Here is a 25347-nt window from a genome sequence, read left to right on the forward strand (position 1 = left end):
CGCTCCAGTTTGGGAATGAGTTGCTGCCCCAATTGTATGAGCTAAAGTAGCTTGGGGACTTGATAACAGATAAGGGAAGGATGGAGCAGTAGAGTAACAACAGACTGGAGCAGGATGCTGAACTGATGTGTCATGGTGAGGAGAGAGCTTGGCGTGAAAGAAAAAAGAGAAATTTATCAGTTGATCTACATCCCCACCCTCATCTATGGCAAGGAGCTGTGGGTAGTGATCAGATGAATGAGATTGCCGATACAGCAGTGGAATTAGCTTCCTCCGTAGGTGTATGGGCTCTCCCATGGCGATAAGGTGATTAACTTAGTCATTCAAGAGGAGCTCAGAGTAGATCAGCTACCACTTCACATCAAAAATAACCAGTTTTGGGTGGCTCTAACTATGCTTCCTGGATAAGACGTTTCAGGCATATTCAGATGAGCCCCACACTAAAAAAAAGAACGTGTTGGATTTATTTAATTCAATAGTTGCACACAGATGTTTTACTTTGACAGCAACTTGAACAGCTGAGATAAGTTAACACTTAATTTTAAAACATTAGGTAATTTCTGTTTAATACACCCAAGACAGAAATCCAAGAGATGGCCAGTCTCCTTTTTTCAGTGCACCTCAAAATTCCTCGAAGTCCCCCCAGAAGAGCTGAAGCTGGTGGCTGGGGAGAGTTAGGTTAGAGTTAGGAATGACGGATAGATGGATGGATATTCCGATTGCCAAGTATTTGGATTAGGGTTATGGTTAGGGCTCGAGATGTCACACAACTTAGATCTCAGAGGGTTAAAAAATGTGGAAACATGTAAATAGCACAGTCTGGACCCATTACAGGGAACTCAAGATCAAGAGGTTGAGAAAAAAAGGTCATCACATACAACTCTGCACATTCTTACTCCTTTTCCTTTATAAACATGATAGTTACTCTTAACATCTTGTGCTCAATCTGCTGGAGATGAGATTGAACACCTGCTGAAGGTATCAAACAGAAGACAACAAAGAAAGAGCTTCTGTTTGATGTCAAACTTAAAATGACGCCTGTGAAACCAAACAAAGTCACAGCGCTGACACCTGCTGCAGGTTCAGGAGGGTCAGACTGAGGCCGAACAGGCTCTAAGATTTATGAAAGGATTGGAGAGAGAGAGGAGCGAGCAGTGTCTGATTCAACAAAATGCAAAATAATACAGTGGTTTGGGCCTAATAATAGTTACAGACCATAATTTCTCTTAAATCACTACTTGTTACACATTTTGTTTTCTATGCTGAATACTGGAAAATTTCATCTTCAACAGCCTGCTAAGATTTGATAAATCAGGTTAAGATATTAGATATGATACTGAGGATTTATCCTTTGCTTCAGTCAGTTCAGTTCAAATGCAGGATCGGAGCACTTAAATTCATTAAAACTTTGCTCCGGCCTCCAGTTGGCAAAGTTAATTTAATAAAGATGTACTCATAATGAGTCTTGACTTCATTACTTTTAGAGGAGCCCTGAGCTGCACACCGAACCATCACGACTTCACAGCAGAGGCTTCATTTGTTTACTTGCGCCTCCAGAAGAGACACTCGTGCATGACCAGGAATGTGTGTTTCACATGAACCCATCAACAGAAGCTTGATCACCACGTTCAGAACTCTGTAACTACACAGTGTGCTGCGATAAAAGAAGCAGGAGAGTATTATTTCTTACAATAACACTCCAAAAAAAACCCCTAAGGATTCTTCACACTCAAATAAACATGATATAGTAAATTTAGGCAAAATGCAAAAAATTGTAAGGTTAATTTATTTAAATAATTAAGGAAAATGTGCAATAAATGTGTATCAACTGAATGTATACCAAAGTAAATTTGATTGGACTATATTTAATTAAATGTAAGATTTTACATTGTACACACACACACTATTATTATTATTATTATTATATACAAATATACAAAACTTAAAGATAGAAAACATGAAATTACTGCATCATCCACTTCCTCCATATGATGTATGAAGGTGTATGTGCTTCCCCCACAGAGACAGGATGATGAAGCAGTTGAGAACTTCACCTTGATGAGAGGAAAGCATCTTTAATTCAGTTTAAAGAGAGCCCTTGGATGAGGAGTGAAGACATGTTAAATATGCCTTCCCTACCCAAGATGACAGCTTTATTTATTATTAGACCTTGGTTAGCTAATGTTTCAGACCTCAGCCTGATTGAAATGCTGGGGCGGGGCCCGAAGAGAGCGATGTATATACGAATCCCCGCAAACTTCGATGAAATAAAGCACTTTTGTAAAGAAGACTGAAACTCTACACAAGTAGAGGGAAGACTTATAAACTCATACAGAACAATTGCTTCACATTTTACTGTGTGTAAATGCCTTTGACCTGCCAGGGTGGTAGATTACAATTGGTTGGGTAAAATCTTGTGCATTTGCATGTTTGTTGTGCATTTGTCCCTTTTTGAATAAGATCAATATTAAATTTATGATTAAAGGAAGCAACATAGACTGAATTAATTTGGATGTTTTCCAAAGAAAATGTCATCCCATCAAAAAGTGCAAAAGCTGCTACACAACACATCTCATTAAATATAGTTTATGTACTTGCTCTTTATGAGTGAAACTCATAACAGAAAATTGAAGACTTGCAACAATGCTTTAAAAGTGTCAGTTCCTAGAAACAACCCTGAAAAAGATGAAGATTTATTTCCTATATATTTCTTAAATAATATCTTGTATATATCTTATATATATCTTTAATAATCTACTGTGAGCCCTGTTCTGAGTTTAATGCCTCGTTTTCTGAGCTGAACTCGTTAACAACAGTTTCAAGAAAGGAAAATTTAATAGACAACGAGGCTTTATTTCGCCTTTGCTTCCCGTGAGGTTGCGGAAACCCATAACGTAATTCCTTTGACAGCAGAACGCCACAGGCAGCCCAGCAGGGGAAACACGACGGAACAGTTCAAGAGTGTATGGATGAAATTTAATCCACACTCTTCACCTCCTCCAGTATGCAGGCTGATTTACAGCCAAGTGCACTTGGCTGCAGTCTCCGGAGGAAGTGCAGTAAACCAAGCTGGAGAACACTAGCATCCAAACAGTGTTTCAGTGGCTTTGCTTCTGTCCTGCACATTTTTAAGTGACCACTCAGGGAAAAGTTTAATGCTTTGCTCAGCAGGTTTTGTGAAACTGTTGCTGCTGGTGTTTTGAGAAATTACCTCTAAGAGATGATGACAAATGTGACTAATATGTTCATTCAGAGGGGGAAACCTTGAGCAATCAGCCATCGGGGAAAAAAAACACCTATTTTTGTTGTTTAAAAGTTATTAGGACACACAAATTGGATGCCTCACTGTGAAGAGAAAAGATCATTAAGCATTATGAAAGACTAAAAATACTTCTGTATTTTTGATTTCCCCATTGCTGTATATTTATGAATTAAGTAGGTACTTTATAGAACTTTGGATTTGTTTCTAAGGGAACTGCCTAAAGGAGTGATTCCTACTTCCCGTTATGCATCTCAATAGCATTTTTCTCTTCATTACTACCTACTAAAAACACACATCAATCAAACTCTGTGAGTCTGTCCTAGTTTTAAAACATTTCTGCAACACTTCCAGGCTATATCTTTAGATTTATGTAGTTTTATGTTAAAATATTTCAAAGTAAGACTGTTAAAATCACAAGTTTTAAAACTTTTCCAACTTCACTATACCAGCAAACATCATATCGCGTCACCTGTCAATCTGCTGGGCACACCTAGGAGTCTTTAAACTCCACCCTTTTGACCTGCTAGGCCTTTTACCACCGTACTCCATATATAATGTAAAAGGCTATTCTGTCACTTGAATGTGCGTTTGTGTTACATTACACCATGTATTCCTATCTTTAAAGAAATGTTAATACTAAGATGGTGGATGCATTAGTGACATAAGTTGATGTTATCCTAAATTAGTGAATCCTGTCAGTAGCATGATTGTAATGTAATATGAACAGTATTTAAAAAAAAACACACACAAAAATATGTAACTCCTTTTTGGTTTTTTGGTTGTTGTTTTTTTCCTTTTTGTGCAATTTCTCCCATTTCTCTGTATTTTACTGGTATGCAAAGTCCTCTGTTTTAGCTAAAGTGTAATCTATCAGAATCCATGGGGATTCTGGAGGCTCTGTTGTGGCAAGCTAAAATAAATAGTTATAATCATTAATTTAAGAAATATATATGATGACAAATATATTTTGGGTATTCATATAAAAAAATAGAAAAGCCAATCTTCATTGGACACAGATGGAATTATAATATGATCTCCCCAGATATTTAAACTGTGGCACAGAGAAAAAGCCACAAAAGCACATTAATTTTTTGGCTCATGTGTGAGAGAGCATCATTTCTTGTAATTAGTTTTTCAGGCCAGAAAAGAAATTTGACATGTAAACTTGTGAAGAGTTATAAACTATTCTGTATCATCCAAACTCATCATGAGAATTGTCTTGAAAACGTCCTTTGAAGAACTGAGCCAGAAAAAATGTAAATCTCAACAGTACTGTGCAAATGTTTTAGGCAGGTGAGGAAAAATGCTGTAAACAAAGAATTCTTTGAAAAGTGAAAGTTTTAATCATTTATTTTCATCAATCAACAAAATGCAGCGAATGAACAAAAGAGAAATCGAAATCAAATCAATATTTGGTGTGGCCACCCTTTGCCTTCAAAACAGCATCAGTTCTACACTTGCACACAGTTTTTGAAGGAACTCGGCTGGTAGGTTGTTCCGAACATCTTGGAGAACTAACCACAGATCTTCTGTGGATGTAGGCATCCTCACATCCTTCTGTCTCCTCGTGTAATCCCAGACACACTCGATGATGTTGAGATCAGGGCTCTGCGGACTCCATGCCATCACAACTTCTTGTTCTTCTTTATGCTGAAGATAGTTCCAAATGACTTTAGCTGTATGTTTGGGGTCGTTGTTCTGCTCCAGAATACATTTGGGCCCAATAAACAATCATTTATGTTTCTCAAAGCATTCTTTGTTTACAGCATTTTTTCTTAGCTGCCTAAAACTTTTGCATTGTATTGTATATCTGAGATGTTTTGTTAAAACAAATACAATGACTGGCCACTCTGTTAGGTACACCTGTTTAGCTGCTCCTTAACCTAGATGTAATCAGCTGAGCATGGCTGAAACTAATTGCATTTAGGCATGTAGACATGGTCAAGATGACTTACTAGGGTTGAATCAGAGTAACAGAATTGTGGTGAAAATGTTACTTTGAATGTAGAGTTGTTGTGGGCTGGTCTGAGTGTTTCAGAAACTGCTGATTTGCTGGGATTTTCCTTCACATTTACCTGTAGGGTTTTTAGAGAATGGTCTAAAAAACAGAAAATATCTAATGAGCGGCCATTCTCTGGGTAAAAAGCTTTTTTGGTGACAGGGGAGAACGGCCAGACTGCTTCAAGCAAATAAGAAGGCAAGAGTAACTCAAACAACCACTCATTACAACCAGGGTATGCAGAAGATCGTCTCTGATTGTACAACACATCAAACCGTGAAGCACATGGGCTACAGAGGCAGAAGACCACACCAGGCACCACTCCGATCAGCTAAAATAATGAACAATAGATGATCTGAAAAAAAAAAAAAAACATTGTCTGGACTAAGTCTGTATTTCTGCTGTGGCGTTCACGTTGTTGAGTCACAATTTGGTGTAAAAAACACAAAAGTGTGGGTCCCTTGCATCGTGTAGCACCAGTTTAGGCTGGTGTTGCACTGTTTAAATGCCACAGCTTGGTGTTGTTTCTGACCATCTCGATGTCTTCATGACCACACTGTACCCATCTCCTGGAGTCTACTTCCTGCAGGATAACACACCATGTCACAGAGGTCAAATCATCTCAAACTGGTTTCTTGAACATGACAATGAGTTCAGTGAAGCAGTTTGAAATGGCCTCCACAGCCAAAACATCTCAATCAAACAGAGCAACAGGAGATTCAGGATGTGCAGCCACATAAAATCTATCATGTCAATATGAATCAAACTCACTGAAGAATGTTTCCAGCACCTCATTGAACTGCAACGAAGAATTGTCTGTGGGTGCATATGTGGCTCTGTTATTGTCTGAGGTTTATAGAGAAAAAACAGTTAAGTTCAAATAAAAGTTAAATAGGATTTAAAGCATCTTCAATTTCTATTCTTGAGCTCTTACCTCTTTTCATTTTCTATTAAACTGAACTTCTTCTTTAGTGTCATTTTTTTTTTAATTTTCAGAGTTTGTTCATTCTGAGTAATTGCTTTCATTATATTGAAATAAGCCACTTTTCATGTTTTAGCTGCCGTAATTATGATTTCCCAACTTCTAGAAATAATAATTTCTTTTTTATTTGTTTTGGGGGTTTTTGTTCAGATATGAGGAAGATTTCTGGAACTCTTATTGCTAGAAGACCACTTTTCAGCACCAGCCAATAAATAAATAAAATAAAATAATACACCTGCTTATTGTGTGAGGCAGCAGGCAGCTGTGGGTCCCTCATACACACCTCCGTGTTCCTGTGTCGCAACAGGCCTTTGATCAGGTAATTGCCCCTCGGCTCCGGAGTTTGCATCCCCCATATGTCTCTATGGCGACCACCTCTTCAGCATCCATCTGCAAGCCGCCTTCACACCCCTTTTAAGATGAACTTATATGTTACGAAGCCACAAGTGAAGTAGCACCGTTTCCACTTAAGCTGCAACCTATTTGTGAAATCTCACATATGATGAATGGTGTGTGTTTATTTTTTGTCCCCTCTTTCCATGGGTTTGTCCATATATCCGGCACATGCAAAAAGCTCCCACACACACACACCTCAGTGGAATGGTGAAATACATTTTTTCAGACTGTAATAAGGAAGCTTTTGTTTCACTCTGAACACTGATGTAACACCCATACATGCATGACACGACATGATCAGAATGCAGGTGGCGCTCATAAGGAACCATCTCAGGACTCAGGAGTCTGTGTGAAGATGCTGTGCGGAGGGTGACATGCTTCAAATGCAAGGGATTAGATCCTGTAAGGAAGTGAGGTGCTTTTTTGACAGATTTAAATGCACAGCTGCCCCTTTAAATTTAAGATCACTTTCCTCTTTAATGCCTGCAAGATCACATTTCAGTTTAATTCATTCCTGCTCTTGTAGAAAGAAATTCTCTAATTAGAGACACTCTTTCATCCATTTAAATATTCTCATTATATTTAGCATTAATTTATGGCCACATTTCCCAGAAATTCAGTTTCATCTAAATAATTTCCTCTGGGATTGATGTTAATACAGTATTCTGATTCTGATTTAAGATTTTTTTTTTTATTTAATAAACACCAAAATGGCATGACTCTGTAATGAGTCGGCCTCCAACAGGTCAGCAGTGGATGGAGAGGTAATTTAGTCATATTCAGACAGACGGATTTAAAAAAAAAATCCACATGTGGAAGCTGCACAGTCACATCCTTAACTGTTGACGCTTCTGCTGGGAAAAGTGTCTCGTTATGCACCTTGCTTGAGGGCACTGCAGTAGATATTTAATGCCATCATTTGCATGCGCATGCATGGTAGTTTATAGAAGCTGGGTGACGGGTTATCACCAGAGACAATGACAATCCTTCAGAAGTTGAAGGTTATGTTATTGTGACTAAATCCCTTTCTGTTTTGCTAATTGCCACATTATTGTATCCATTATTATTGTATCCATTATTATTGTATCCATTATTACTGCATCCATTATTAACGTATGTAATTACTTGTGGTGTAGCAGAGCGACATCATAGATACATGTCATTGTCTATAATTTAATGTCCAAAAAATTGTCGTCTTAGTTTTTTTTTTTAATTTATTTTACTGTTTTTTTTTTTATTCAATTAACAGACCCCACAAAATGCTTCATCTTCTTCTTCTTTCTTATTTTTTATACAGTAACATATTACAACAACCATCGCCTCAATGTTGTAATGTAAACCATCGGATTAAAATAACCCTAAAATTTCGACTGGCACCTGAGGAAAGCATCAAATTTCTAAAAGAAACACTATATTATTGATTTTTTGCCTAGTTAAAATGTTATTTTTTAATTTTAAATATTCACAGCTTAGCTACTGGAAACGTGGATTCACAGTTTCAATTCAATAAATTCTTCCTGGCGCAGAATTTAAAAGTGTTAAAATAATGACTTCAGGGGGAAAAGTATTAAAAAGTTGTTTTTTTTATTGGACATCAAAGAACAGGATGAGCAACACGGAGCTTGAATCAAACGATCACAGCTTTATCTATGCATAGGCTATAGACATCTCTGGAGATATTTAACGATGGTGATGAGCGGCAATAATCATTGTGAGCCCTCAGTTCTTGTTTGAGAACAATCTGTTCGCAGGCTGTTGGTCTCTTTTTCACCTGGATGTCTCCAGATCAGCCCTCAGTGACCCGGTGAGTCTTGAACCATCACGGTCTGCAAAAGTGACACTTGATGATTTTCTTGAAAGCGCTCTGAAAATCTTTGTTGAAGTACGCGTAAATGATGGGGTTCAGTAAAGAGTTGGAGTAGCCCAGCCAGTTAATGACATCCTCTAGCCAGCGGGGCATGTAGCACGACTCCTGGCAGAAAGGCATGACCAGGGCGACGATGAAGAAAGGCAGCCAGCAGAGGATGAAGGTGCCCATGATGATGCCCAAAGTCTTCACCGTTTTGCGCTCCCGTGCCAGCGCGATCTTCCTCTTCGCCTCCGTCGCTTTCTCATGCCTGCTCTCGAAGAGCGGCACGGAGCTCAGGGTGTTGGGCAGCGGCAGGTTGCCTTTGGAGTTGCTGTGAACTTCGATGATCTCCAGAGACTCGCCGTCTTCGGCGTGTCTCACCGCGCCGTTGACACTCGGCAGCGGCCGGGGCTCCACGCTTCTTTTCCAGCTCTTGCCCTGTGCATCTCCTTGGATCTTTTTATGGAAGAGCGCGGGAGAGAGCGCCAGGCAGGAGTCGGACACTTTCTTTTTCTCCGTTTTACGCACCGTCCTCCTGATGCGGAACCGGGCAGCTTTGAATATCCGCCCGTATAAAACCAGCATCAGAGTTAGCGGGATGTAAAAAGCCCCGAAAGTGGAGTATATTGTGTACCAGGGGTCTTGCCTTATCTTACACTGCTTGGGGTTCGCCCTGTCCTCTGCCATGCTGCTGGGCTGGGAGCGCATGATCAGCATAGGCGGCACGGAGATGGAGAACCCCACTAGCCAAGTGACGCTGATGAGGACCGCGGCTCTCCTCGGGGTCCTCTTCTTCATATAGTCTATGGGCTCGGTTATGGCCCAGTATCTGTCCAGAGCGATGGCGCACAGGTGCAGGATGGACGACGTGCAGCATAGCACATCCAGAGAGATGAAGATGTCGCACGGAATCTGCCCGAGAGTCCACCGATTCAAAACCTGGTAGAGCGCCGCCATGGGCAGCACCAGCACCGACACCATCAGGTCCGTGACGGCAAGAGAGCCGATCAGATAGTTGGCGACATTCTGGAGAGAGCGCTCCAGCGCGATTGCTGCAACCACGCACGCGTTCCCAAATATTGCGCACAGGATGAGCGCGCCGAGCAGGAAGGATGTGACCACTTGGTAGCTGAGTTTCACCTCCTCGTCTTCTGGTTTTGGGGCTTTGTTTGAAGAGTTGTCGAGTTGAAGCCAGGCGGTCGTGTTGTTTGTGCCCTCCATCGTTGGGCCACTTCGATGCGACTGGAGAGGTTCTACTCTGCAGAGCGCATGGCACGGGAACACCGTGAAGAGCGCATAGCGGTCAGCTGGTCTGCCGAGAAGTGCAGAGAGGCTGTAAACTGCGAGTGTTGGCTGCTGACGGAGAATGATGCTGCGGTTTTATACCGGTGATGGAAAATGCGTCATTTCTGTGTGAGGCTGTAACAGAGGCATGGTTATGTCTGTTTAGTCCACAGCTCAGGCAGTGAAGATGTAGGAGCTGTGAAAAAAACACAGTAGTTTCCTTCTACTCCGTGGTCTCCAGACTGCAAGTGGATTAAGATTTATTTATTTATTTATTTATGTAAATTTTATTGAAAAAAGTGGATTTGCTCATTTTTGAATGGCCTAAAATTAAAATCATTTTTTAATTTAAAACTATTTCAGTTATTGTTTCAACTCAATATGAGTTGATATGAAATATGTTTTTCTTCCCGTGTATTTCATTTGTGGCAGTCGTCTGCTTTCAGCACCACGATCAGCGCAGTGCAGTCAATCTGAGATGTCACACTGCCACCCGGCGTTGATTCACTGTCACAACACATAAACAATTATTACATTTTTGTTATCTTAAGCTTCAAACGCCTTCAAAGTAAAATAAAATAAAATAATTAAAAAGTTTGGCCATTGTGCCAGATTGTTGTATTATTATGACACTGTATTATTTTCATTCAGTTGTTCAATGTTAAAAACCAAAAAACGTCAAGAACAATATAAAAAGTACTGCTTTGCTGCACCTCCGAGTAAACGAGCTTTAATGAGAGCCTAAAATCTTTGAGTAATTCCATATTGTTTCCTCTATTTGATTTGGAAAAAATTATGCCATCAATTTAAATAAATATTTAAAAGTAATGAAAGTTTAGCTGGATCTGTGACAGACATAAACATTGGCCAACCAAACAACTTTAACAGGGGGGCATTTTCCCTACATCACTTTTCTGTTCCATTAAAGGCAAAATTAACTTTTATCTTAAGTATCTTTTATGTGTGCTGTTGCACTTACACACTTTGTCCACAAATCAGAGGTTATAAACTCAGATGCACAACTGCAAAATTACATGCAAAACTGGAGTGCAGGATGAGTTCCTGTATAATTAATAAACTCATACATTGTGTCATCTGTGTCACATGTTACATAATGTCAAGTATAAACAAGGATAAACATCCTGCTTTAAATCATAAATGGCCTGCATTAGTATACAACCATTTGCACTCACTGGCCATTTTATTAGGAATACACATGGCAGGAACTTGATGCTTTTACCCATGCAGACATGGTCAAGGTGACCACCTGAAGGTCAAACTGAGCATCAGAATGGGCAATAAATGCAATTTAAGTAACTGTGAAATGTGGAAAGGGTGTTTCTTGATCTGGTTGGTTTTGAGTATTGTAGGTTTATGATTCTTTTGGGGTTTGAATATTGATTTATGGTAAAGCTTTCTATCATTTTTTCTTTTGAGTTTGTTATTATTGCTTCTTGCTTTTTAATTTCTTTTTTATGCTTCTAGTTCTTTGTTTGTCGCTTGATGATGTTAGGTCTCTTTCATGCCCATTCTGTCCAAGCCTCATCTTTGTGTTTTGTCCTTATTTTTTTCTCAGGTGAAGTCAGCTTTTTCTTCATGTTTACCTTTCTGTCCTTGTGTCAGGTTTTGTGGTTTGAGTCCGTGTCTCAGTGTTAGCTTCTGTTTAATTTTGATAATCTCTTGTGTTTTGTATTAAGTTCTTCTTCCCTTGTCTATTCTTCTGTGATTAGCATCAGCTGTGCTCCGACCTGTTTCCTCTTCCTTCATTACCTGGTGTGTAGTGTGTGAATCTGTCCTTTCTTATGTTCTCCCTCTATGTTGTATCCCTCTGTTCCCTGTATTTTTAAGTTTTCCATGTGTTTTGCACCAGCCTTGCTCCATGTATGCTTTGTTCTTAAGCTGAGTTTAAGTTACTCTCCCAAGTTAGTCTCCCAAGTCCTGTGTTTCGGTCTTTACCTGTCACATAGCATTTCATTACAGTTAGCGCCAGATGAGTATTTCAGAAACTGGTGATCTACTGGAATTTTCCTGCAAAACCATGTCTAGGGTTTATAGGGTATGGTTCAAAAGAGAAAATGCTTTGTTGATGCCAGAAATCAGAGAAGAATGGCCAGACTGCTTCAAGCTGATACGACAGTAACTCATGTAACCACTGTATGCAGAAGAGAATTTCTGAATCCAATCAAAGCTTGAAGCGGATGGTCTACATCAGCAGAACACCAGCCAGCTAAGGACAGGAAAGTGAGGTTTCAAAACTGGAAAATGCAAGACTGGAAAAACATCACCTGCTCTGTTAAGTCTTCTGCTGAGACATTCACAGGGTAGGTCAGAATTTTGCATCAACAACATGAAAGTATGGATCCATGCTGCCTTCTATTAAAGCTCTGGGCTGGTGGTGACTTATTTTCTTAGCATACTTTGAGCACTTCTAAAGGACAAAGAGGGTAGCATATTGTGGAAAGGAGAGAAATTTTCTCAATGTGCAAATGTGGATTAATGAAGTCACCACACACGAGAACACCTGGAGTCACAGACAAGAGCAGAAATTCACCACACTGCAGTTTTTTTAAGTCAAAAAAGGAAACTAGTATTTCTCAAAATCTGACTTTTATAGTTTGTATCCTCAGTCACACTCTTTCCCTCCATTGCTGCTGCAGGACTAAGCTTGATCTTTGTGTGCGCTGCAGCGTGAGCGTTTAAGTCTGTCATTACAAAACTAAGAATCTCTATGTTTTACTCATAGATGTAAAAACATATCAGTAGATTTCATCTGAGGGGACACAATGACCTTACTGGACTCCCAAGGCCAACCCATAAAAGTAACATAACACTGTGTTTAGCTGTTAAACAAAATCAGTTTTATTTTGTGATTTACAAATGAAATTGTTAAAGAATAAATTAACATCCCGCAAGTCTGGTGACTGCTTATTCCTCAGGCTCAGAGTTAAATATAGTTTGGTATTTTCGAATTATTTGTTGTTGTTATTTTAATTGATCTATTTAAAATTTAGTTCAGTTCCATTTTAGTTTTTGTTTGACAATGTTGGGTTTTTAGTTTAGTATTTGTTAGTTTCTGTCTTTCCAATTATTGCTGTGTGCAATGACGTGTCATAGTTAAGATTAGTACAGGTATTATTAGAATAACAAATTGTTTGAACGTGTGTCATACTATTATAAACATCCAGAGTCTCAGTAAACTTGTCTTTCAGTGACTCATCAGGCAACTTGTAATGTTTTTTAACCAAACTAAAAATTACTTAAAGATCTGTCCTCTATATTTTCATTTTATTTTAGTTTACAAGTTCTCTTTTTTTTTTTATTCAAGTCCAGATTTTATTTGTGTTTAACGAAAATTGTACTGATCTGTACAATGTAGCTTGCCGTCACCAGTGTGTGTTTGTGAATGGGTGAATGACTGAATGTAGTGTAAAGCGCTTTGGGGTCCTCAGGGACTAAGTAAAGCGCTATACAAATTCAACTCCATTTACCATGAAGTTGAAGCGACAGCAGCGGCCTTTACGGTCCTTTTTGGCCCATTAGACGTCCCGTTGAGCACTTTTCATGACGTCACCGAGCTATTTAAACTCAAGAGAAATATTTTGTTTTCTTAGCGTAGCCGTGTTTACCTAGCAAATACGTCTGTCTTAAAGGTAAGCTTATTTTATTTTTATAGTTGTCGAAATGTTCTTCGTTGTATTTGGACCGTAGCCGTTGTCGTTTAATAGGGCTCAGTAGCTAACTAGCGACTCATTTTATTGTTTTATATCAGGTGTGCATAATTATTAGGCAACGTCCTTTCCTTTGGCAAAATGGGTCAAAAGAAGGACTTGACAGGCTCAGAAAAGTCAAAAATAGTGAGATATCTTGCAGAGGGATGCAGTAGTCTCAAAATTGCAAAGCTTCTGAAGCGTGATCATCAAACAATCAAGCGTTTCATTCAAAATAGTCAACAGGGTCGCAAGAAGCGTGTGGAAAAACCAAGGCGCAAAATAACTGCCCATGAACTGAGAAAAGTCAAGCGTGCAGCTGCCAAAATGCCACTTGCCACCAGTTTGGCCATATTTCAGAGCTGCAACATCACTGGAGTGCCCAAAAGCACAAGGTGTGCAATACTCATAGACATGGCCAAGGTAAGAAAGGCTGAAAGACGACCACCACTGAACAAGACACACAAGCTGAAACGTCAAGACTGGGCCAAGAAATATCTCAAGACTGGTTTTTCTAGGGTTTTATGGACTGATGAAATGAGAGTGAGTCTTGATGGGTCAGATGGATGGGCCCGTGGCTGGATTGTTAAAGGGCAGAGAGCTCCAGTCCGACTCAGACGCCAGCAAGGTGGAGGTGGAGTACTGGTTTGGACTGGTATCATCAAAGATGAGCTTGTGGGGCCTTTTCGGGTTGAGGATGGAGTCAAGCTCAACTCCCAGAATACTGCCAGTTTCTGGAAGACACCTTCTTCAAGCAGTGGTACAGGAAGAAGTAGGGCTGCTCAATTAATCGAATTTTAATCACGATTACGATCTGGGCTTTCAACGATCATTAAAAATGACTGAGCCGATTATTGGCCCCTCCCTAATTTATCCGCGACACCTTAAAGGCCGGTCCGTGAAAATATTGTCGGGCATAAACCGGTCCGTGGCGCAAAAAAGGTTTGAGACCGCTGATTAAGAGGACCCGAGGGAAGCTCGGAAAGCTAAGCAGAAGTTATTTGGAGAGTGACTGCCGTTGGTTGAAAAGAGAGTTTAAAAAAAAAAACTTCAGTGGTGTTGCACACTATTTTATATTATTTTTTAAAAGTCATTGTTAACCCTTTAAAGCCGGTCAGAGCAGCACGCTCCGTTTTGCGTAACTATTTTTAAATCCCTGTAGAACCTGGACCGTGTAAGCTAGCGCAATAATTTGTTTTGCATATGAAACCGGAGGAGTTGTACTTACATCTGATGCCATCAGCTTGTCCTCGGTCACGGTTTCGTTCCACATATAGCTTTGCAAAAATTGCATAAAAAGCGCTTGCAGGAATAAAAACATAATATTCCAGAAACACGCTTTGCCGATCCATCAGCTGTTCGTAACACTTCCCACAGTGAAATGATGCACATGCTGTTTTCTTTGCAAATTTGCATCATAGGATTGTTTTTTGTTTTTCCTGCAGTATATATAAAAATTGCTGTATCTCCAAAATAAAACTATGAAGACACTCAAAATAAATTTCCTGTTGTTGTAAACTATTTTTTGCAACTTTATTGTATTTAAAGTTTTGAGGGATAAGCCTCTTAAATTTCTCCAAGTAGAAATGTATGTAAACAAAACAAAAGCGATTTTCAATTTTTTTTGTAGTTTATTGCACTTTTTTGCAATTTATGTAATTACTATGGACTTAATGCATACATATTATTAAAATATGGGCTATAACAGTTGTATTGATGTATAGCAACTTGAAATGCTCCCACAAATGGCACTACAGCATGTAAAAAAATATATATATATAAGCTCTGGTGGACTTGGTTCTATAGTAGGTCTTAAAGGGTTAAATAAATATCGTCAAATAATCGTGATCTCAATTTCAGTGAAAATAATCGTGATTATCATTTTTGCCATAATCGAGCAGCCCTAGGAAGAAGTCTGCATCCTTCAAGAAAAACATGATTTTCATGCAGGACAACGCTCCATCACACGCGTCCAAGTACTCCACAGCGTGGCTGGCAAGAAAGGGTATAAAAGAAGAAAAACTAATGACATGGCCTCCTTGTTCACCTGATCTGAACCCCATTGAGAACCTGTGGTCCATCATCAAATGTGAGATTTACAAGGAGGGAAAACAGTACACCTCTCTGAACAGTGTCTGGGAGGCTGTGGTTGCTGCTGCACGCAATGTTGATGGTGAACAGATCAAAACACTGACAGAATCCATGGATGGCAGGCTTTTGAGTGTCCTTGCAAAGAAAGGTGGCTATATTGGTCGCTGATTTGTTTTTGAATGTCAGAAATGTATATTTGTGAATGTGGAGATGTTATATTGGTTTCACTGGTAAAAATAAATAATTGAAATGGGTATATATTTGTTTTTTGTTAAGTTGCCTAATAATTATGCACAGTAATAGTCACCTGCACACACAGATATCCCCCTAAAATAGCTAAAACTAAAAACAAACTAAAAACTACTTCCAAAAACATTCAGCTTTGATATTAATGAGTTTTTTGGGTTCATTGAGAACATGGTTGTTGTTCAATAATAAAATTATTCCTCAAAAATACAACTTGCCTAATAATTCTGCACTCCCTGTAGTGTTCATCTCCAGTAGGTGGTGTAGAGGGTTATCAGATCAATAGCTCACCTTTTGATCACCTCTTTGTCAGCTGATGAAAGAATCCATGTAATCTGTTGAGAATAGATTCCTTAATGTACATCAAAGTTAAAGAGAACATAGTTGTGATTGCTTGCAATGGTAATAAAAGGATTGTGCAAAACATGGAAACATCTCAGCGCGATCTCTACCAGGACCAAAAGAATCTCAGAGACCGATGTTGTCTCACAAAATCCATGTGACAATAAGTGTTTTGATTTTTGAAACATCTCATGTCCAGGATTCATCACATTGCTTCTCAGTGCTCAGATTAACGTCCCTGTCAATCCAAAAAGTCCTGAAGGTGAGTGAAGTCGCACTTTAGTTAACTGTAAAACCCTTGTTCATCCAAATGCTTAACAATCCTTCTGATGACTGCTGTAACACCTCCAGCACCTTCCAGGATTACAGGCCTAGCTTTAAGTGAGTTTAACTTTGCACCTTAAATACTAAACAGTAATATCCACGTATTTGCTGCAAACTATAAATTTATTTTTTTATCATCAAAATGAAACAGCTGTGGACCACATGGAGCCTATATCTATTTGCATGTGTAGGCTACTTCCAAAGGTAGTAGCTTTAAAATGATTTGAGCCACTTCAGATCCTATCTGGATCCACATCATCAAGCGATTGAACTAATTGATTTCCAGCCTCCAACTTCCGACTCAGAAATCAATCTCTGTACATGTGGTTTTCCTAATGCCTCTGGAAGAGAGATGGGAGGAGGACTCTTCAAACAACCAATTGTTTGTATTCACAGCTGATTATTTCAGCTGACAGTTTGAATGTCCAAATATTTTTGTCATTAGTTTTGTTTTTTTTTTGTCCTTTTATTTGAGAGTCAGGACCAGTGCAGGTGAGTTCATCATTATGCATTGACAGCCTTTGTCACCATGTACAGATGAAGGACCCACTGCAGGAAAATATGCAGAGATCCATGCTGCGCTGCAGGAAGTGTCGGAAAAGCATCATAGACTCAACATGTTTTTTAACGGTAACAGTTTATTTTAAAATCCTAAATGTGTTTTCTTTCATTAACTTCATAGTTTACTTTAGGAGACGTTTTATGGTATTTGATTGGGAAATTAATGTGTGACAGAAGCTAAAACAAAACTCACAAAAAAGCAAATTTGGCCCAGTCTTTTAATGCGGCTTCAGTTCATTGAGGTTTATGGACCAGACCTCAAACTAATAGAGCTCTAGTCCACAGATGTACAGAGGAGTTCATGGTCGACCCAATAACTAAAGGTGCTTAGGTCCCATGGCTGCAAAACAAGCCCAAATCATCACCACCTCCACCACTGGACTGTAGAAAGTCGTGTGAAAACATCCTTTCTCACATGGCACTAACTGGCTATCAGTACCTGAGAAGCTGTTTTTTTTCATGTAAACCGTCTCGGCTGTCTGTGTGTTTTTTGCTTTGGAGCAGATTCCGTACACAGATGAAGCCTCTGCTGATGTTTGCAGTATTTGGCACCTCGATGTTGACATATTGCCAGAGTGGATTTTGACCTCAGTTCACCAAGTGAGTGTGACCCGTGTGAACAAAGATAATATGTCAACATTTTTATTTAGTTATTATTATTTTTTTTTTAAAGCTGTGTTGACTGTTATTGTTGGAAGAGGAGCAAGAAACTGAAAAAAGTTAATCTTTAAGCTTTGTTCCTTTGGTGTCCCCAGACCCAGTGGACTGCTGGAAAACTCAACTGCCAGAATTGTAGAGCTCGCCTGGGAGGCTTCAACTTTATTAATCGCAGTCAGTGTCCCTGTGGCACTGACGCCTCCATTCACTTCAGCAAAAGCCGCCTGGATTACGACCACAAGCACTCCATCCTGATGGGCCAGCCTTTAAGGTCGAGGCTCAACAGGGGACAGATGGACATTTCTCAGAATCACGAGGAGAGGGCTGAGTTTAGCACGACTACACTGGATAGATTTCAGGATTTTAACTGTGCTGCTACAATGCCCCATGAGAGTCCTATGGAGGCCTCAAATCCACAAACTGATGGGCGAACTCCTGTAGAAAGAGAAAATGCTCGCTGGAAGAGTGTGCCAGCTTTCTGTGGTCGTGATTTTTACCCTGATGTTGTCTCACATCCTGCAAGCGAGCAGCTTCACACAGATGGTGAAGCCTCTTCATCTGTTTCTGAGGGTACCCAGCCGCCTCTGGATCTGCATCTCCTGCTAACAGAGGAGGGTGTTGAGTCTTCTGTAGAGACTGCAGCTCTCTGCGACGAGGTCTCTGATCCTGCTGTGTTTCTCAGAAGGAGATGGATCTCTGACAGTGTCTCTGAGCATGAAGAAGAACCAGTGGTATATTCATTTTTATTTATTTATTTTCTCTCTGTTTGGATTTATTGTAAACTATCTTTAACCTGCCAGACCACGTGATTACGTGTGAGTACAGAGTAGTAGAAGTAATGGTCAAGTGAATTCTCGACTCTGTTACTGACTTTCATCCCAAAACCACACTGAGTATTTCCAGTGTTCAGAATGCATCTGAATTTGGGAGGGGGGGGGCTGAAACCTTGGCAAGGTTATTTCCCATTTTCAGTCTAACTTAGCAGCCAAGAGAGTTTTAAGGCACGGTTAACCTCATTCTCATATAGCAATGTATGCTGTAGCCTACCATAGCTGGTGGGCAGATAACTTCCAAAGTGAGCAGCAAAGTGGTCCAATGGGATTGTCACCTACAGCAAGAAGGTCCTGGGTTCAAATCCAATGACTAGGACCTCTGTGCGAGGTTTGCATGTTTTCCCCATGTCTGCGTGCTCTGGCTTCCTCCCACACTCCATAGACCAGCATATTGGGTTAAACTGTGATTCTAACTTGGCTGTAAGTGTGAATGTGGTTGTTTTTCTCTCCAAGTTAACTCTGTGACAGATTGATGACCCTGTGTTCCCAACCTCTTGCCCCCTGATAGACAGCCCAAACTTGTGGTTAAACTGTCTGCTTGCATACCAGTGGGAAAAAAAATTCACTAGCTGATAGATTCTGTTGTTTGAGCTGCTAAATAAGTGACATGTGTGTTATTGTCTCAGCCTCAAACCTCTGTCGGCTCCCCACCCTCAAACAGCCTTAGCAAAAAAGAGAAGACCCATATGAAGAGTGTGAGACTGAAACAAAGGAGGAGAGAGAGAGATGGCTGCAACACCAGAATGAGAAAGCACTGGTGAGAGAGCAAGGTTCACACTGAGTTAGTGTCAGTATGAAGGATGCAATCAAGTGGCAGCTGCTGTGGCTGAAAAAGGAAGCCAACATGGAAGTGCTGAAAACTGCAGCTTCTCCAATGATTCCTTCGTTCTAGCTCAAAAAGCAGGGCAGTCCCCATTATCATGGTAAAATACCCCAAAACATTACAGCATAAAAAATCTGTTTGGCACAGAATGGGGGCTTTGGCCTCTGTGGATAGTTTTCCCTTCATAACAACTCTATTTTAAGACTGAAACTTGAGGCTGTGGCTGCTTTATTTGATGGGGCTGATAGCTCTGCTGGACTTCACCTAAGTGTTTGTATGTTGGTGACTTTTAGATGCATTTTAATAAAATGATCTGATTTGGCTTGCTGTGTATAGATGGAAGACCAAATGCATGAAGGCCGTGCTTCAGTTGTGGTTAGTGAAAATCCAGTGTTTTAGTAGTCTGCTGTTTGGCACTAATCAGCTGAAGTGCGTTTCCCTGTGGTGTGCAAAAGTCTGTGAACTGAAGTGACATGGTAAAGAAGAGTGTGCCAAAATTCCTCCACAATGATGTGAGAGACTGAGTCATACAGAAAATCATTACTTAAAGTTGCTGTTGAAGGTGGTTCTAGATGTTGTTGAATCACGGAGTGTAGTTTTTCATATGACTGCCTGGAGTCCTGTGAAAACCTTCAGACATAACTGTATCCGTAAGTGTAGAAAAACACTATATAAGAACCAGTGCAGTTACCATATGCATGTAATAATGAGCAGGACTTAAATTATTTTAGATACAAGATTCAAAATGTGATCTGGGCAGTTTCTCCTCCAAAGTATGCTTGTAGAAGCGTTTTTTCCCTCCGCCGTTTGGGACCAAAAAATAAAAACTCGGATGTTTATGTCCAGGCTGAACGTGTGAGAGTTTTGCTGCTGGATGATGATGAGGATGAGGAGGAGGAGGAGGAGCACCAGGAGAACAGGGAGAACCTCACCTGTGCTGTCTGTCTGGATGTCTACTTCAGTCCTCACAGAAGTCAGCCCTGTGGTCATGTCTTCTGTGAGCCATGTCTTCGCGCACACGCCATGAACAGTGGAAATGACAAGACCACCTGCCCTCTCTGCCGGGATGTCATCTTATACACCAACTTACAAACTGGTACGTTTGTTAATTCGCTCTTTGTGTTCAGAATAGCAAACATTTTCTGGTGAGGATATGCTCTTTAGTTCGTCCCCTGTTCTGTCTTCTTCAGAGCTCGATCAAAGGGCAAAAACCTTTTTCCCAAAACTTTACAAGGCTCGCAAGTGTGAATTTGAGGCTTCGCCGTGTGCATCATGGCCTCTGCCTGAAGGTGAGAAGCTTTGCTGTTTAGTTTAATTTGTTTTTATTTGACTAGGAAGTGTTTCCAGTGTAATACTGTGACAGAAAAGTCTGGATTATCCCGTTTCTGTGAAGGTTGACAAAAGCAAAAATGCATGAAGTAGTTTTCAATCTCAGCTCACATTGCATCAGGACCTTGGTTCTGAGGAAGCAATAAATGGTATTGCTTTATCGCCTTGCTTTAGTGTCTGTAGGGTATTTTATCTTTACACAGCTGGTTGTAAACTGTTAAAACAATAACTGAAACTGGAGTTAAAATCGATATAGTTAGGTTTGCAAACCAGACAGAGCATTCCTCCACTTAAAAGCTTTTAGTCTCTTTTGGTGGATAGATGATTCAATTTTATTTATACAGCACCAAATCACAACATCAGTCACCTCAAGGTGCTTTATATTGTAAAATAGACGCTACAATAATACTGCCTGTGATAACTGTGACACCCAGAGAAAGAAGCATCAGAACTTAAAGTTTTGGAATGGGACCAGTTCTGATTTGACAATAGATATTTATGTCTTTGGGAAATATATAATTTTTAATTCTTTAAATGTAACACACTTATGTACACTTGGGGTTGTGATACATGTATGTATTCACTTGAACCCCTTAGTTGTGTGCCTGAGGTGACCATATTGGAGTTACTCCCTCTTACTCACAAACAAATCCAAGAGAAGATGACATTGTGTGAAACTGAGGAGTGTGTGGAGCAGTCTGAAGCCTGAGCTTCTGGTTTCTCGATCAGGGCATAAAACCATAATTATGTTTGTTTTGAGATCATGATTATTTACCACTATTATGGTCACTTTTTTCCCTTGAGCTTTAATTAAAATTCAAATGAAATATACTCAAAATGTTAATAAATAAATGAACTAAACCTTTCACAGCAGCCTGGCAACGAGTGAATCTGGACTTTCATGGAGAAACAAGAGTAAAAGAAAAGTTTGCTGAAGGGCAAAAGGAGTAAATTATTGAACAGAATGCAGTTCAGTTCACTCATTTTGTTTTAATACTTGTTATAAATCCAAATTAATTACTCGGATAACCTCTATTATTTTTACATGTTCAGACATGTCATGTCTAATGTGAGTATCTAGCACTGGCACAATAATAGAACCTAAAATAAGGAAAAAACCTGAGTCCCATTAAAAAAAATGTCTGGTTTTCTAACTTGAATTCTTTATGTAGAGCTCCTTATGTTATTGCAGAGCAAAAGTAAAGGAAAGAAACTGATGAGAGATTGAAGGATTTGATGGTTGTGAATAGACTCAGGCAGAATTACCAGATGAAGGTTTCTGGCTGAGGAAATGATGTGTAGTGCGCTTATCTGCCGAATGAATTGAATATTTTCATATGTTTGTTTCATCTAAAAGCTAATCATTGTTTTATAGGTTTAATATTCTTCCACTTTATAAAATTCTGCTCTTATCAAAGGTTTATTTGTATTTGGAGAAATTTTTTTCCCCGTTAAACATGTATCACTTTGTAAAATATAAAATTTGTATTTCTGTTGTTTAAAAGAATAACATTTTGAACCTCGGCACAAATAATGACATTACACACAAATTTTGATTGGTCATTAAATGTGGAACATTTCATCTCTTTCTCATTAGGTATCAGAGACGAAGATTTTCCCGTGCTTCATTTTTACGGAGTGCAATTGGGCCACATTTTGTTAAAGATATTTTTTGTCATCAGCTGCATCCTGTGCTGTGTCCTGGTTCTAGTGTTCCTCTGTTTTATCCTATTCCTCTGCTGTTTTAGACCTTATGGTCTAATTGCATCATTTCTTCCAGATTAGGCCTACTGAATCGCATGTCGGATGTTAATAGAGTCCGGGAATACCTCTGAAACAACAGAGGGCATGTGAGACATTTGCAGAAATTGTTGAGAAAAGTTTATAGTATTGAGTGTGATTAGGGTTTAATAACTACCTAATTACTTGAAAAATCTTCAGTCTGATGATTTTTGTCCTGCTAACATAACAAAGCACAGAACTGCAAAACTGAGCTTCTTGTGTCGTGTTCACTAAGGTCACTTGACAGCAATTTGAATTTTGAATGCCATATTTCTTAAATTCAAAGGTGCCAAGCTTTGAGGCATCACCTGAAAACGACCGTATCAGTGTTTTTATTTTTTTCAATCATCTGCTGAAAACTGTTTCATAGGTCTTTAATTTCTGTCCGTCATGTTTCACAACGTATGGATGTGAAAAAAATTGAATGTAAGTACATATCCTTGACTTATGTACACTTTATCCAAACTGTGAAGCACTTTGTGTTTTCAAAAGTGCCATCCAAAGATCTTGCTGCTGTTCCATTTTCTGTATCAAATGTACAGAGACACGCTGCTTCTGTGAAATGTAATCCATACCAGGAGTCTCAATAAAGGTTAGCTGGCTGATTTTTGGTTGAAAATGTGTTTTTATTTATGGTTTTTAACTCATTGGAAAATGCTAAACTATAATAACTGCTCGGTACACCTGTTTTGGGCACTTTCTCTCATTCTTCTCAGAACCTCTCAAGTTTGACGGGGAGCGCTGGTGCACAGCCGTTTTCAGATCAGTCGAGTTAGTCTGGGCCCTGACTGGACCACTTAAGGGCGCTCACAGAGTGGGCCCAAAGCCCCTCCTTTGTCTCTCTTTACCCAGCTAAATCAGCAAACACCTGGTCAGGAGCAGGTTTTAAATTGTGGTTTAAAAATGGCTGAAGCACCATGTAATTAAATGATTAAAATTCTCTGCTGCCGCAATGTCGTTCTTTAGTAAAACCACGATATAAAGCACAAAATGTGCATTGCATAGTTGCATGCAATAATGTGGTGATGGAGAAAATCTATACATGTTCTTATACTTGATTCTAATCTAAATCAGTATCTGCTGACAAAGAAAGCCCTAAATCACCACATTAATGTTTTTCTGTCCCAGTATATTTTGCGTTTTACTGTTACGTTTGTTTTATTCATTTCAGATTTTTATCATCATCTAACTGTGAGTCTGATTGGCGCAGGCAGTACTCGGAGAGCATTTTGGTCAGAAGTCACATGACCTTGATATTTGAGCATACATGGCGCCTGCAGCAGAGAGCCTGGTTTAACAGATAAAGTTGATAACCACCATAATGATGCTGGTTATTTCACACTGGGGTCTGAGGTTGCATCAAGCTAGCTTAAAGCACAGGAAGCTGTAATCTAGCCATCAAGTGTCTGTATTTTGAAGCCTAGTTTCTTTACATACATGACATAACAGTAAAAAAGATGGATGAAGTTACATGATTCATTCATTCAAGTCATACTTTGAAGCCTTGAGATGAGCATTTATGCTGACAAGGTCTTGGTTTCTTAAAAAGAAGTTACCCCATGTCTGATATTGGGGTTGTTTCCAGGACTCCTTTTTTAATAAGGTGGCACACTGGGGACTAAAGAAACGTAGCTTTGTTTTCACCTGTTTTTTTTTTTGTAGTGAATATCTTCATTTAAACCAGGGATGTCAAACTTAATGTCATAGGCCACATGCAACCCACTTCGACCAGTGAAAGGGAGGTGGGCTGCTGCCACCACACAGTCCACTTCGCACACACCCCTGACTGATATGCAGTAGGTAATGAGTTTAAAAAACGTGCATCTCGTGGATGCAAGAAAATCATATCGTTTGTCCTGTATGCACAGAAACGGTTAATTTTCAGTCGGAGGGTGACGACTTGTTTTGCCGTTGGCTCTCTCTGTATCCTCCGCACACGTGAGCGTGGGGCGGAAGACGGAGGAGCCTCCCTGTCGGCCTTCAGGAGGGGCTGAAGGTGACTCTCCGCTCGGCTGGGATGTGGAGGGAGCTGCTGGGATATCTTTTCTGATCCTGTTCTGGGGAACAGTCACGCACCGCTGCGGGAGGGGGCTTTAGGCATTAAGCAGGGGGGGGGGAAGAAAAGCCCACACCCAGCAGCGTCTGCGTGTCGTCTTCTTCTCCACAGAGGACACAGCAGCCACCAGAAAAGAGAGGGCATCGCTCGCTGCGTCTGGCTCGGCTCCGGTGGTGGGTGTGCATGCATGTGTTCTGCACCGTATGGGCGGAAAAAACGCCCAAGATCCACAGGGAGCATCTTTCCGCTCGGTAAAGCGGCGCAGACGGAGACGGATCGCCGGGAGAGTACTGAGGGGGCTGTGGACGACAGCAGGATGGTGGGTACTGAAATAAGGATCGTAGTCATGTCTGTTAATGATTAACTTGAGCTCAGCTCTGCACCAAAGGACAGATTCATGCGTGTAAATCCGACTTTTTTACGCGCAGGTGCAGCAGCATTGGCGCATAATGGATAAAAAGCGTCGCGATGAGCCGCATTAAGAGTGTGTTTGTTGTATTTGTTGCATTTGAAATCACACACAGTAATATCGTGTCCTTCCTGATCGCGTGATGGTTTGTTTTCCTTAAGACTGTGCAGGAATTCAACACCCTCGTAGCGCTGTACCGGGAGCAGGTCATCTCCGTCGGCGAGATCTCCGCCGACTGTCCTTCTCTGCGGGCTCAGATGCACCACACACGGTCCAAAGGATGCTCCATGGCCCGGGCTGCGCACCAGGACCTCGCCGTCATCTCTGTTTCGGGGTTAGACACGAGTTTGAATGATAATATTTTTTTAAGAAGAAACTGTGGCTCCCTCATTTATTGAATTTATTTTGTCTTTTT

The 25347-nt window shown here is 40.1% G+C and overlaps 3 protein-coding genes across 6 annotated transcripts in view; 2 read left to right on the plus strand and 1 right to left on the minus strand.

Annotated features, from left to right (window-relative positions):
- Positions 1-8233: 8233 nt before the first annotated feature.
- htr1ab (5-hydroxytryptamine (serotonin) receptor 1A b) lies at positions 8234-9853 on the minus strand. Its single transcript, XM_004538497.2, has one exon. It carries the CDS (start codon positions 9707-9709, stop codon positions 8459-8461), a length of 1251 nt encoding a protein of 416 aa, XP_004538554.2. The 5' UTR covers positions 9710-9853; the 3' UTR covers positions 8234-8458.
- Positions 9854-13316: 3463 nt separating this feature from the next.
- LOC101466176 (E3 ubiquitin-protein ligase RNF180) lies at positions 13317-23072 on the plus strand. Of its 4 annotated transcripts, XM_023152167.3 has the most exons (9): positions 13319-13422; positions 16358-16420; positions 16510-16539; positions 17020-17112; positions 17548-17643; positions 17799-18431; positions 20203-20452; positions 20547-20645; positions 22283-23072. In XM_023152167.3, exons 4-9 carry the CDS (start codon positions 17020-17022, stop codon positions 22468-22470), a joined length of 1359 nt encoding a protein of 452 aa, XP_023007935.3. In that variant the 5' UTR covers positions 13319-13422; positions 16358-16420; positions 16510-16539; the 3' UTR covers positions 22471-23072. The 4 variants fall into 4 exon arrangements, with proteins under 4 accessions (XP_012774826.5, XP_023007935.3, XP_023007933.3 ...); XM_023152165.3 differs by lacking the exon at positions 16510-16539; XM_012919372.5 differs by lacking the exons at positions 16358-16420; positions 16510-16539 and having other exon boundaries at positions 13317-13422.
- Positions 23073-24415: 1343 nt separating this feature from the next.
- Positions 24416-25347, plus strand: part of c6.2 (complement component 6, duplicate 2) — a 31551-nt gene continuing 30619 nt past the window's right edge. The window contains exons 1-2 of the mRNA XM_023152184.3: positions 24416-24842; positions 25094-25266. Of these exons, the coding sequence (XP_023007952.2) occupies positions 24711-24842; positions 25094-25266 (305 nt within the window). The 5' untranslated portion in view covers positions 24416-24710. The remainder of the gene's footprint in view (positions 24843-25093; positions 25267-25347) is intronic.

The sequence above is a fragment of the Maylandia zebra genome, linkage group LG7 (assembly GCF_041146795.1).
Source record: "Maylandia zebra isolate NMK-2024a linkage group LG7, Mzebra_GT3a, whole genome shotgun sequence".
NCBI lineage: Eukaryota > Metazoa > Chordata > Actinopteri > Cichliformes > Cichlidae > Maylandia > Maylandia zebra.

What these genes read in the sequence shown, in the direction of transcription:
- LOC101466176 (XM_076886287.1), top strand. Translation starts at nt 16,295, where the DNA reads ATGTTGTCTCACAAAATCCATGTGACAATAAGTGTTTTGATTTTTGAA. An exon ending in TTTTGACCTCAGTTCACCAA is followed by an intron (nt 17,644 to 17,798) that starts GTGAGTGTGACC and finishes TGGTGTCCCCAG; the next exon opens with ACCCAGTGGACTGCTGGAAA. An exon ending in ATCATGGCCTCTGCCTGAAG is followed by an intron (nt 20,646 to 22,282) that starts GTGAGAAGCTTT and finishes CTTTCTCATTAG; the next exon opens with GTATCAGAGACGAAGATTTT.
- htr1ab (XM_004538497.2), bottom strand. Translation starts at nt 9,709, where the DNA reads ATGGAGGGCACAAACAACACGACCGCCTGGCTTCAACTCGACAACTCT.